The sequence below is a fragment of the Ostrinia nubilalis genome, chromosome 1, assembly GCF_963855985.1.
Source record: "Ostrinia nubilalis chromosome 1, ilOstNubi1.1, whole genome shotgun sequence".
NCBI classification, from domain to species: domain Eukaryota; kingdom Metazoa; phylum Arthropoda; class Insecta; order Lepidoptera; family Crambidae; genus Ostrinia; species Ostrinia nubilalis.
The window spans coordinates 12,365,477-12,379,166 of record NC_087088.1 but is presented as its reverse complement, the minus strand read 5'-3'; the positions used below and the strand labels follow the sequence as shown (position 1 = coordinate 12,379,166).

Genomic DNA, 13,690 nt, shown 5'->3' with positions numbered 1-13,690 from the left:
GTTACTTCTTCACATCAGCCGGGATATCTTTTTAAATACTGGTGTGATTTAAATGAATTTGGTATCAATTTAAAGATAAAAGTTTTATCTTTAAAATGGTGCCACTTTTTTTGTTCCTAACAAATTCGTTAGTACACAAGTTCGCGTGGAAACAACTTCATGTAAGTGATTCCATACTTTTGCTCGCGAGTGTAGATTACATAAAAATTGAAAGACTTTTGTGTATATGGCAATGGCCCATGCCATGCCCCATACTGTAAAGCACATAGCGTGTTAATAGCATTTCGAACGCGTTACGGCTCTTTTATAATTACCCCGCAATGCATTGTGGTGTAATTGTTTGAGATGGTCAGTTTTATCACTATACGTTAAAGCTGTAACTAGTTCTATGCCTCGCGTATTAAAAATGCTACACAGTGTGGTGTTTTGGATCTTTGAGCCTGGCGCATAAAAATAACAGTGCAAACGGGGCATATACATACATGTGCATAGCGTAGTATTATAGAGATATCTTTCCTCATCGCTACCGAGCCCACGTCATATTCCTTTTTTTAGCAAACTAATAGGTATTATATAGCTTTGTGATATATTGGCAAGAGTGCGCGTGCGTTCGCATAAGAAAAGAGAATTACTTATAATATATAATACTAGCTTTCCGCCCGCGGCTTCGCCCGCGTGGAATTTTGTCTGTCACAGAAAAACTTTATCGCGCGCGTCCCTGTTTCAAAAACCGGGATAAAAACTATCCTATGTTCTTTCCCGGGACTCAAACTATCTCTATGCCAAATTTCATCAAAATCGGTTGCGAGGTTTAAGCGGGAAAGCGTAACAGACAGACAGACAGACAGACAGACAGACAGACAGACAGAGTTACTTTCGCATTTATAATATTAGTTGGGATGTGCGATACCATACGTCAATTGTTAGGCATATACTCGCGGTTTTACCCGCGCCACTTTCATACCCGGTTAGGTTACGGTCGTGGGGTGGACAGTTATGAGCACCTCATCGTCACACTTACCGTGAGACCAGGTTGAACACAGATTGTTACTAGAGCCGCGCAAGTGTCGATAGGTTAACCTTGAAACCATATCGATACTCTACTCGATATTTTTCGTAATATAATTTCTTCTTTTTTTCTTCACAGTTTTGGCAAGTACAACATTATTAATTAGTATTTTCGATAGTATCACCTAACTAAAGAACACTCATACCAACTTTTAGTCCGCTACCATTAAGATAGAACGTTACTATAAAACCCCATCGATATCTTAGCGTTTGACAACACTAACACATTATAGTTCTCATGACGATCCATTCATATGAATCGATCTGTGACAGAAATATTGTATCCTAAATTCTGATGTCACATACTGACTGAGATCCGGCAACCTTGAGCAAGCACTAGTTGAGCTAGTTGTGCTAAGCACCTAATATTTTCGGATTAGGCAAAAGCTACTTCGATATTTTTTATTCAAAATGAATTCAGAATAAGTAACAAGTTTCGCAGGCACGCTATTTGCCGATTTAATCAAGCAACTATGTGAGAGACCTTTAAGTAGGTAATTCTTGATATTAAGTTGCTGCAGTATGGTCTAATTCGATCTACATACCACAGAAAACATACATAATATTCATACTGATATCTCAATTCAGGAATGTAGATTTTTATCAAAAACTTCGATTTAGTACCAATAACATATTTACTCATTGAAATAGTTCACATAATTCAATATTACGTGCGTATGCTTAGTCATACGTACTCGAACATGGCATTTTTAGCATGTCAGGTATTATTGTAGCGGTATTTGTACACACACAGTTAATTCACAGCTAGATAGAAGCAACAATATCCGCATACAGTCTGTTGTTTGACCCGTTAGCCATTAGCCATTTCAGTTAACTGGCAATAAGTCCATAATAACAGATATATCCACCATCATCCTTGTATTTTGTAACGAAAAAAGTAACAGAGATGAAATTACTTTCATTATAAAACTTATAAACGTAAAATAATGTCACTTTCAGATAGTGGTTCCCAAAAGCGTTTATTTACAGCGAATGTTTGAAAGGACTACACAGAATATACAGTAGAGGTAATGTCACTTTCTAAAACGCTAAAAGATATAAACAATTGCTCTTACCCTGTAGTTTCTATTCTAATTTATGCTAATTTTAACTTTAAACAAATAAACAGTTCGTGAATGAATCATTAATGTCTGCTACATGTGTGGGTCTGTAATGGAACTAAGCAGGGGGTCGTCCGACAGAAACGTCTCCATCCTGGCACACGAGACAACTAATAATAAACAAAGTGGTCGAAACTCTGTTAGTGGTCTACCATTTATAAATCTACAGACGACTAGTATATGTTGAGGTTCGTGTACGAAGACATAAAACCACCGTGGCATGAAACATTTATGTAAATGTTCGACCATTTTTAATATTCACACAAAAACTACTGAGACAGCGACAGCTTACTTCGCTAATGCCCTCACCCAAGTTTCGCCGTTATGCCTGACGTCAGACGTCATTGCGACCTTGCTATGTCAACTATCTAGTAAATCTACTTTGTTTTGTACTACAATTTACTGAAATTCAAAAAGAAAATAGCGTCCTTTTATATTCAGTAATTTACTTGACTTGTATCTACTTAACGATGCCTTTTGAGTAAAAAAGTTAAGTATAGGTTTTTATTACAAAACGTTTTATTGTAACCTAGTTTTAAGTACCAGCGTGAGTGTACCAGTGACTTACATACGGATACAAAGGACATGCGTAAATAATTCACTTTGTTGGGGAAATTCGGTACTTAAAACTGGATCAATCTAATGTAGAGTCTACAAAATAGAACTGAACTGAGTAACCATTGTGAATATCGTTTTATTTTATTATCATTATTTTTTTTATGCACAACAAGGCAGTTTTAAATGGTCAAAAATATACAGACGCAATAATTTAATTTATTGTTTCCAACGCTCTATTTCAGTTTCAGAAATAATTAAATTAGTTTACTCACCTAGGTGTTCAATATGAGTATGGGTTTTTCTCTTGCACTTTGCCTATGTATTGTGATTACACCATCACATTTTATGCATTTAATTACTCGTATTGTGTTAATCATTTTAATAAAATGACGACTCTACGACGAATAATTTTATTTAACAAAAATTTTGAAACGGATCTTATCACAGTATTGGTTTCAAGATACGACTGAAGTGGAAAATAATTTTGAATATCTTTCGTGTATTGGGTAAATGTGCGTTGTCGTAGCACTTATTCTACAGTCTGTAGCACATTAGACTCTACATTTTAATGCATAATCGCTCTTATTCCAACAACATAACGATGCCGCAGTCGCAGTCGTCTGTACACAGTACAAATAATTACATTACACTGTTGTCACAGGTGGAGCAGTGTCGTGGAGTGGCATGGGCGTGCGGTGAGAGTCGGCGCGCTTCAGCAAGATGACGGAGGGCGAGCGGCAGCAGAGCGCGGGCGGCACCAACGCCGCGCCCCAACACAGGAAAGGGCACAGGCGAGTTCCAAATTCAAAATCATTTTTTATTCACAAGAATACGGTTGCCGTTTTAAATTGTTGCAAACTCTGTGCTATGGCCTATTTTGGTTGGAAAACAGATTATAAAAATAAAACTAAGATGATAGAGGAAGAGCGGCAGGAAAATGCGTGCACGAACGCCGCGGCCCAACACAGGAGAGGGCACAGACGAGTTCCAAATTCAAAATCATTGTTTATTCACAACTGACATAATTCACTGGAAGTTCGAAAGGATTTCCTACGGCAGAAAATCGTAGCAAATTCTGTGTGATGGCTCATTTTGGTGAAAATGTTACCCATTACAAAAATAAAACCAAATAACCTGACGAGTCATGTTTTAAGCGTTTACAATTAAAACAGATCTTTGATGTAGTAAAATTTCATTTCATTGTACCTGTACTTTTATATTTTGTTTGGCAACGCCTATTGTGTTTCGAACATAATGGTCGCGTGAACAATTACAATATTGATGGCAAATTTACACGTTCCACCTACAAACGATTTGGTTACTTTTCTATTTCTAAAGAAAATGTACTCGTATAAGACGTTTTAAGTAAATATGAATAAAGCAGATTATTTCGCAATTTACTTACAGGAACGTATCTTAAGTTTAGTGTCTGTAATAAATAATAATGTTATTTAATATTTTCTAACATTATCTGACTCTAAAGTAAACAGAGATCCTTAATGTTATCATTTTACTTTCTGCAATCACACTGAACAAATCTTTGACAAGGGTAAAAGTTGAACCTGTTCGAAAGAAAAACAGAAACTTGGAGCTGTCGCTTTAGATAAGAAAGTAGAGAACGTTCTTATTGTATTTTATTTAACAAAGTATTGAATTCACCATTTATAGATACAGTACCTTCCTTAGCATCGACCCTTTTTTAAAACATAGAGTTGTATCCTATAGATAGATAGATCTGATGTCTTTGTAGAGAGCAGAGCTTACCTATACAACTTCCATTGCGCAGAGCTGCTTTGCTTTGCTTCTTGTCTCTAAGCTCAAATCAATATACAAGAAGATTAGAATTGTATGTACTCTAATAGGGAGGGAGGTTATTAAAAAAATCTCCATTTAATCCAATATCATCTGTTTGCGTTACCTATGAAAGAGAATATAAATAGCAATAAGCGAGCCGTGCTCCGGTCATAAAGCGTGCATTATTTATGAGCGTTCATCACCCGTAAAACGATTATGACCCAGATTCACTTACACCGACCGCCGCCTGCGCTGATTGCATGTTGTTATAGCTGATACATCTCCATTCATTATTTCACTTATCTTGATCACTGATGAATCATACGAAACCACTTATTTGTTGTATTGATCTCGTGTTTCCAAATAATTGCAATGTCCGTGAGTAAACAGGTAGTTTGCGGTTTCTCTTCGGCTGACAAATTATCTTCTGTTCTCCAATAATATAAATGACTGACAAATTTTAATTGATACACATTCCTCCAATTTTACGATACGAACAGTCGGTCTCGCCACAATGTCTCCGTATAATATAATCATGCTCACGTTGTTCCATTGTTATAAAACTTTCGATTCGGTTTTATTTGATCTTTACGACCAGGATGTTTGGAACTGTCCCGTCGCGATCGACATCTGGTTTTTAATAATATTTACGTGAGTGTTTACGTCTGCCTGTTACGGCGCTGTCATCAATTTATAATGTCCTTAATATGCAAGCAATAGGCATTACCGGCCCCCCTAAACAAAGCAACGATCTTGGCAGATTCAATTGCGATCGCTTCACAGAGCGAAATAATTACGTACAAAAGAAGACGAAGCGAAGCGATTTCGTTATTAGAACTGTCACGAATGTTACTTTGTCTTCTAGATCGTACTATCTACTTGTAATGGATTACTATCAAAGATTTTGTACTTACTCCTAATCACTCTACTTGCTATAATTCAAGTGATGATGAAGCATGTCAACTTTTCTTTTTGTTTTTATATTATTAAAGTTTCGTCAACTGCCAATTTTAATATTAATTATCTTACGTGACTACTTCAAATGTGATTAAAACAAGTTATTTAATTACAGTAAAATAATTAATGATTTGTATTTCTGCGCTGCTGTGCTATTCTATGTATAAATCACTCGTGTTATTCTATTTATATTTCATATCGCTAGGGGACATTAACAATAATTTAATTCGTTCATCATCATCATCATTGAACGTACTAGTACATAGGTATTATTAACTAAATACAAAAGGTCACAATATTATCTCTTATCTCCTGAATCTGCAAATTGTGTTGTTCGTATTAAAATCGAATTGCCGGTTTTTTGGAATTTTACAGTGATGAAATAAAGTACAGGTCAAATCTACCGATATTACTCGTGTAAACAACAGTCAAGCTTTTATTGGTATGATTCATAAGTCGAAACAATCTATTAGCAATAACTATCGCACACGAATTGATTGATACAGTGAACTTTAAAGGAGGAAATTCCCTATGTTTACAAACCTCTCGGGTACTCTGTTCTCCTGAAAAATTGCACACGGTCTGAATCATGCCTGTTTCGTTAGACGAACACAAAGTCGAGCGTAGTAGAGAGTCTCCGTTGGAGCATAGAACGCGAGGCATAGAGATTTGTGAACATAGTGGCGACTCACCTTTACGCGATAAGTCTTGTCAGAACTGTGATAAAAATGATAGTAAAGTTTGCGACACCTGCAAGCACGACCCACATTACCTTCGCCTAATCGTACGTGTCTTCACTTCGATACCATCCACTCTAGCTTTCGGGTATCTTGCTAGACTTAACTCAGAGTTCAGTTAAATTCACTTTAAACCCATTGTCTTGGTGATCAACATGTATACATTAAAATCACAATGTCCAGTTCATTACTCCGTCATTATTATATTATCGTGTCACGGACAACGTTTGCCCAGATAAATGTTTGAATAGGAAGTTGTGTTTGTTAACAACTGTAAAAGGTTCGTGAATTTCGTGACTAATAGCAACAACTTGCGGTAAATCACTTGGTTCCTTACTTTTGAGGTATGAATGAACTCATCGCAACCGGTTCTATATTGGCTCACATAAAATTCTAAATCATATTCTTTGTCTTACTACCGATTTGTGTTCATAATAATCTCTCTTCATAATTTTATTTTTCATACTTTTTTTATTCATACATTTTTATTACTACCAACGGAGCTCATAACAGTTAGTAATCATAATTTTTTTATCAATACTGTTACTGCCAAGAACCATTTAAAATACATAATTTTTATTTTCAGATCTTTTTTCTTCATAACATTCATTGATCATATTGTTTTAATTAATAATGTTGTTACTAAGAACATACTTCAACTCATAATGTTGTTGTTCAGAATAATTTACTTTATAACAGACATACTCGTATCTTTAAAAAAATCATATATAATTTAATAAAGTAAATAAGCATGCAGAGCATGCAGCATGAAAGTAAACATGCAGCATGCATTGGTATCTCCTCGTCTCCGGCGCTGCGGGATGTGCAGCCCTTCCGCCCTTGCGTAACGAGGCTCTGGCGCCCGGGTGAGCTGGAGCGGCTGAGGCTGGTCGCCGAGGCGCCGAAGGCGCCGATGGCGATCCAAAAAGCCGAAGCTGCGGAAGCAAGCGTGGGTGCCTGAGCCGCTGAGAGCAGCGGGCGAGGGCTGCCCTCCCTCCGCGCCTCCGGCTTTTAAATTACACTCTAGGGGTAGGGCAGACAAGACTACGTGGAGTCGGTTTTGCAGCGATTCGTTTCTGTCACGTTAGTTTTGTGGCACAAAATATTGCCTGTTTTGGACCATTTCAAATTAATTTAATGTTAAAATACGATTTAATACGAATATAGACATCATGATTTTCAATAATATGGATAAATACACTTATGAGTAATAAATTTATGAAAACAAATATTAGGATACATCACATTTATGAATGTTATAGTTATTTATTCGAATGATTATGAGTTTCGATCATTAGTATAGAAAAATATATGAAAACAAATATTAGTAAAAACTAAGTGTATGATTAGTGATATTATGAATATCAATGATTATGTTTTTAAATATGTAGGTTTTAAATTTTTTATGAAGAATGATCATTATGGTATCAAATTGTATGAGAAATATTTTCGGACCTCCAATGATAGGAATTGAAAAGTTATGTAAGAAAATGCGCTACCATCGCAACCATCACGTTTATGTAATAACGACTCGCCTATGCTATAACGGGCCTTTAATGCTGTATTGATCTTAGGTGAACCTAACAAGATTATAAACACGTCAGATGTAGGTATGTTTGTAAACAAAGCGCATTGTTTCCCACGATTTCCTGTACACTTTCCACTCATCATACTTATGTATTATTAGTTGCACTTAAATTACTACTACTGTGCCATTGTCATGAACGAATGAGTATTTTTGATATTTTCTTGTAACATCAGCGCCGAGGATCAAGCTGAATATAATCTAATGATGGTATTTATTTTAACAGGAGACAAGAGTCGATGTATGCCATGACGGGATTGTACGCAGAATCGGGTTGTACGGAGGGCGGAGGGGACGACGCAGCTGGGCCCAGCACTCCCCCGCCGCCGTCACACCCGCCTCGAGAACCTGGCAAATGTCACAGCCGGAATCCCTCAGCTGGTATTTGCGACAGGTAAGAATTACGCACTAATCCCAGCCCGAATGTCCCCAATAACAAAATACACGAATAAATGTTTCCATGACCATTTCAGAGACCGCGAAAGGGAGAAGGAAAAACCTCGGCAAATGTTTCCAGAAATATTAGACATTCCTCATGACGCTCGAGATTGCGGTATCTTATCGTGGAGACCGCTTTTCATCCAGAGATTTTCTAGTATAAAAGTAAGCATCATTTATATTTTATGCAATTCACATTAATTTCTATAACTTCAATCACTAATGTGTATTAAAATTTTCAGGTATTTGTATTTTTTCTTTCGTTCCTGGTGACGCTACAGCAGGCGTTAAGTTCGGGATACATAAACTCTGTGATCACAACAATCGAGAAGCGTTTCGAGATACCATCGAGTCTCTCGGGACTAATCGCTAGTAGCTACGAGATCGGGAATGTCATCACCGTTATCTTCGTTTCATATCTCGGCAGCAGAAGACACATTCCAGTGTGGATAGCAGTCGGTGAGATGCTGCAAATGATATAGTGTATTATTGTGTTTATCTTCCATTGATCGATTCGCTTCAAATACACAATCCATGTTTCAGGTGCTGTTATAATGGGCATCGGATCGTTAGTGTTTGTTGTTCCACATTTCATAGCTGAAGTGAATAGTGAAACATTAATGAACAATAAATCAGATGATAATATCTGTCGGTTGCCAAGAGCCTTAGAACAGGATATGGGTGGACTGGGGCGGCTCTCTCAGGGCCTTCCACCGAGTAACTTGAGGCCAGACAATTGCATAAAAGTAAGTAAAATTACATAATGATACGTTAGAAAATTTTACTCTAGAAGCATTGTAAATATTGTAATTCATTCATTGTCTTTGTTTAACAGAGTTCTCCGAGTACTTTCATGCCAGTGATGGTTTTCGTGGTGGCTCAATTACTGCTCGGCTGCGGTGGATCGCCCCTGTTGACGCTCGGCACGACGTACGTCGATGATCACGTTCGCCCTGAATCTTCCAGCATGTACATAGGTAAGCGATTTATTTTCACTGTCTAGTTTTAAATTGCTAATATTCTTTTATGGTCGTCGCTTGTCCTCCGACGACCTTTCCAGGGTTCGACTTATATTGCATGTCTTTATTGACTGTTGCGTCGCTCGTAACAGCGCAATGTTCTCTAATAAACTGCTGGTTATACGACACGACGAGAATGATTCAACGTATTCAGAGTTCAGACCTGAGCTGAGACTGAACAAGAAACTTTTTATTCCCTACTTATTTTTAATTCGTCGTTTAATATGGGTCAGGCTAATAAAGATTGCAGTCGCTCGGGTTTATTTCGGGATGGGCATGATTGACTTCAATTGAAAACGAATACTACTTGATACATTCGAACATTTATATCTATGAAATTGCCATTTGTAATAGAGTAATTTGGTAGCAATCCCAAAATAACCTTAAATTACTCTTACATTGATGTAGCGAGATAGGTATAACTGGGCATTAATCCATAAATTAATCTTATTGCTGCTTTCATGTGTTTAATGTAACTTTATAGTGGCGTCTGATTCAGTTACGTGGAGCGTAAAAGTGCAGGATCCATTTAATAATTCAATCCATCACATAGGTTGTTGAACTCGCACGTGCTGCTCAGCTCTTCGCGTGTCATTGTGTATCGCTGCTCTTATCTATTTGGCTCTAACAATTCAACTCTTTCGTGTATGGTAGTACTTACGATCCTGTCTTTAAAACGTAGGTAATCTAAACAATCTACACACGTATAGCATAAACCCAATGCATAAAGAAAATGGTAGGATTTATGTCAAGGAAAACAGATGTTTTTGTACATTTTTATATTCCTTTTAGTCGTGTTCTCGAGTATTGCATCGAGAGCTCCCAAGTGTTAATAAACCGTTTGTTGACAACCAACGCCCGCTTCAGACAATGTTTATTTAATAAACTGATATAATCCTTATGCAGACAGGTGTGTCTAAGGAATAATGAATAATGGAAATGAGTTATAGGTAGCGTATGGCATATTAACTTGACTCTTGTACTTGTAGAGATAGTTATGGAGTCGTAAAAGTTAGAAAGACGTCACTATACAGGATTAAGTGCTAAATCGCATGGCAAATGCGACGGCGCTTGCAAGCGCCAAGCACGGGCTCTCGTGCGCTCTAGCCTAGCTCCTGTTTGAGCCTTCGGCCTTGACCCACTCTGCTCACCCTGTACACAAATCGAAAGAACTATTCCTCTATGCACGCCACAGATCTATCGTGAATCCAACTAACAGCTACACAGGTATCTATAAAAATCAATACCTAGTGGACTACTAAAACATTGAAGACTTGGAAATAGCCCAGCCATGTCATGCCACTTTGTACGGCAAGTTTTGAGGGCGCTCCGAAAATCGAGAACATTCTTTTGGCCAAGACAGGCATAATTATATCCATTTGTCGCCAGTATCGATTTTCTAACGTAACTTTACTCGCAGAGGTCGCAGGAAACAGCTGTCCGAGTTCAAACTGCGACACGTAGAGACTAGATTTTGCTATCTGCTACATGTTTGTAAACCCAACCGTGCAGCGTGCATCGTTGGGACATTTTATTTGGCTTTCGAGTCAACATAATCATTATCGTGTTCAAATTGGTATTTTTATTACTCAATCAATTCAAAATTTTACAGTATGAAATGGCATAACGTACGCGATTAATGCGAATCTTTCCAATCCTTTCTTACGTTAACGCAAAATCAAAAATGGAAGAAGCTCTATAATTTTTGGTCCTTCGAGCCGGATTTTGCTATTTTTATTGGTCAATACCGATTTTTTGACTACCAAATTTAATAATTATTATAACATTATCTATTTTATAAACTAATGTAATATGAAATGTTATTAAATATGTCACCGATAACAAGTAATCGGAACTGGTATTGGGCACGACGTCTCTACATAATGTAACAATTGACAGCGTGTTTGTTTTATTTATTTAATCAACGCGTGATGACTTCAAACGAAATGCACGAAAGTTATTGTAACATTATCATAGGTCCAATGTATCAAAATTTTGATAAAGATGTCTTATTAGTTAGACTTATTAGGCCAACCGGTAATTACTACACTCCGACTGACACAATATGTCAGTTAATTCACGCAACGCATTTTACATCACCATCCATCATCAATTCATCATCATAATCACAACATAAAATACTATCGTGCTCAACAAAAATAGTACTTCCTATTTCGATATACCTACAATGCGTAATCAAATAAAGGAAGTAAAAAATTGCTTTAGAGTGTAGTATGTATTATTTGCCGATTTGTGTTTTGATTCGCTTCGCTAGATGCGATCTCACCTCGGTGTCCTTGATATTAGAAAAAGGGCAAAGATTTTATCGAAAGAAGTGATAGGTACTTGGAAAAATAAATTCCTGTACATACTTGATTTTATCTACAATTTTTCCACTCGACTTCTAGCTAGCTATCGTCTACCCACATCCTTGAATTCACTGGTTACATTTTATGCAATGGGATAACAAACACTTGAAATTCAGCTCATGTTATGATTTTGTAGTAGTCATCGCATGTTTGTGTTGTTGTGTTTTCTGTCTGTTATCTCCGAGCGATATTTTTATCAAATGTTTAAAATTTACATTTTGTGTTTTTTACATATTCATAGCGTAGATTGAAATTATTTATTGCGGTAGAATGTCAACTAAAAATAATTTTGGCTTAGAACAAAATCGAATCAACTAAGACCAATTTTATTGTTTTCTGTATGTTGTATGATTGCTCTTACTTGCCTATCGATATTATCTAAAGTAGCCGTCCGATGTCTACATGGCTAAATGTCAAGGTTAATATTAGCATTTTTATGTTTTTATTAGCATAAACCTTTTCGAACTTATTGTGAATAGAACTTCGACTATGTATGTACCTACTATTATCATTTTGTAGCAATGCAGCTCGGACCAACTTGACTTGAGACTTGCAGCATTTTAGCGTCGCCTCTATATTAGTATTATGCCTTCTGACAATGTGACATTCGACACACTTGTTGCGAACGCATAAAACCGAAACGAAAATATTACAGACTTTGATGTCTATCTTTTTATGTATTTAATAACGAACATCCTGTAAACGGCACAAATACTATACAAACGATATAATAACGCTTTGAAAATCGTTTTTTACGAACTCCAGAGACACGGTAAACGCTTGCGTGACATCACATAGTGCCTGCAGCGTCTACGCGTGCGTATCCTGGGTTTCGGTTTTTACACCAACTTAATTATAAGTTGTGGTCAATACAAGTACTTTAGGCTAAATCAGCATTATTCATACGGCCTGTCACTAGTAAGTAACCAGCGAAGGTTTTAATAGGGCTCTCTTGTAAGCTCTTGCAGGTGCGCCCTAGAGCTGAGAGACTCTTGTGATAGGCGGATGTCTGCTCCCGTGCGTTCTCATTAAATTTCTAACGACCTATTTATTATTAAATACCTATTTACCAATTTGTAATACTATTTTATCATAATGACCTAAAATACAAGAAAATGAAACTCAAGAAACAACTTTATTTTCATTCCAAAAGTAGGCGAAATAATCACAGTTTTGGTCTGTCTGGTCAGAGATATTATATTAAGTGGTTTTGTCCTCATTTTCATGCAAATTATTGCCATTTATGCATGGAGCTAAAGCGATGTAGGTGGTTTCTATTCCAGTTTATCACTTTCACTTTAAATATGGGTTAGGACGGACTGCGATTATTAGTGTTGATTGGGCTGTGATTATTATTCTTATCTGCAAGCAAGTAAATCTTGCCGATTATGTTCGAGAAATCGAACGTAGCCAGCAGCGTTAAACCTTTTTAATTTCTTAAGTAAACCTTTTTCGTATAATAATATCGTGTTACAAAAAATGCTAAGTCACCTCTAGATAATGCGGAGAAAAGTAACAAGTATTCACGAGGTCAAGGGCATCTACAAATTAAATTAAGAGTTTAATAGGATACAGCCTACAGGGGTGCGGCCGTCACGCGATGCGAATTTGGCAAGCCATTAGTCATTGATATTTGCCGCGAAATCCGCGCCATTTGCAGCCGTGCAAAACAAGGGTGACCTAGTTTTGGCCCGCAATGTCTGCAAGCGAGTAACTGTTTCTGCATGCAGCCTTCCTCCCTGCGCCGCTTGATACCGAATCGCATGTCCCTGCGATGAAATGCAACTTTAGTTTATTTCGTTTACCTTGCGTCGGCTATTTATTACCACAAGATTAGATATTTTATGACACAAGAAGCAAAGCGGATTATCTGCCAGCTCCGACTGAATAGTAAATTCCCAAATAACACGTCCCTCGTAATGAAAGACACTTTTCTTATACAGAAAGATGTTGGTAATTTGTGGGAGCGTAAGCGGAGCATTACGCTTTACTTGGTCAGATATTAAGGGCAAACAGATTACATAAGTTATAAGTGTATAGAGTA

General features: G+C 37.0%; 2 protein-coding genes across 2 annotated transcripts in view; both read left to right on the top strand.

The window, feature by feature from the left end:
• LOC135072802 (mitochondrial ribonuclease P protein 1 homolog) overlaps positions 1-13,690 on the top strand; it is a 304,546-nt gene that overhangs the window by 267,035 nt on the left and 23,821 nt on the right. The window lies entirely within an intron of this gene.
• LOC135072881 (solute carrier organic anion transporter family member 4C1) overlaps positions 1-13,690 on the top strand; it is a 49,574-nt gene that overhangs the window by 18,831 nt on the left and 17,053 nt on the right. The window contains exons 3-8 of the mRNA XM_063966914.1: positions 3,409-3,538; positions 8,047-8,214; positions 8,294-8,423; positions 8,501-8,717; positions 8,802-9,004; positions 9,094-9,235. Coding sequence (XP_063822984.1) covers positions 3,468-3,538; positions 8,047-8,214; positions 8,294-8,423; positions 8,501-8,717; positions 8,802-9,004; positions 9,094-9,235 — 931 coding nt within the window. The 5' untranslated portion in view covers positions 3,409-3,467. The remainder of the gene's footprint in view (positions 1-3,408; positions 3,539-8,046; positions 8,215-8,293; positions 8,424-8,500; positions 8,718-8,801; positions 9,005-9,093; positions 9,236-13,690) is intronic.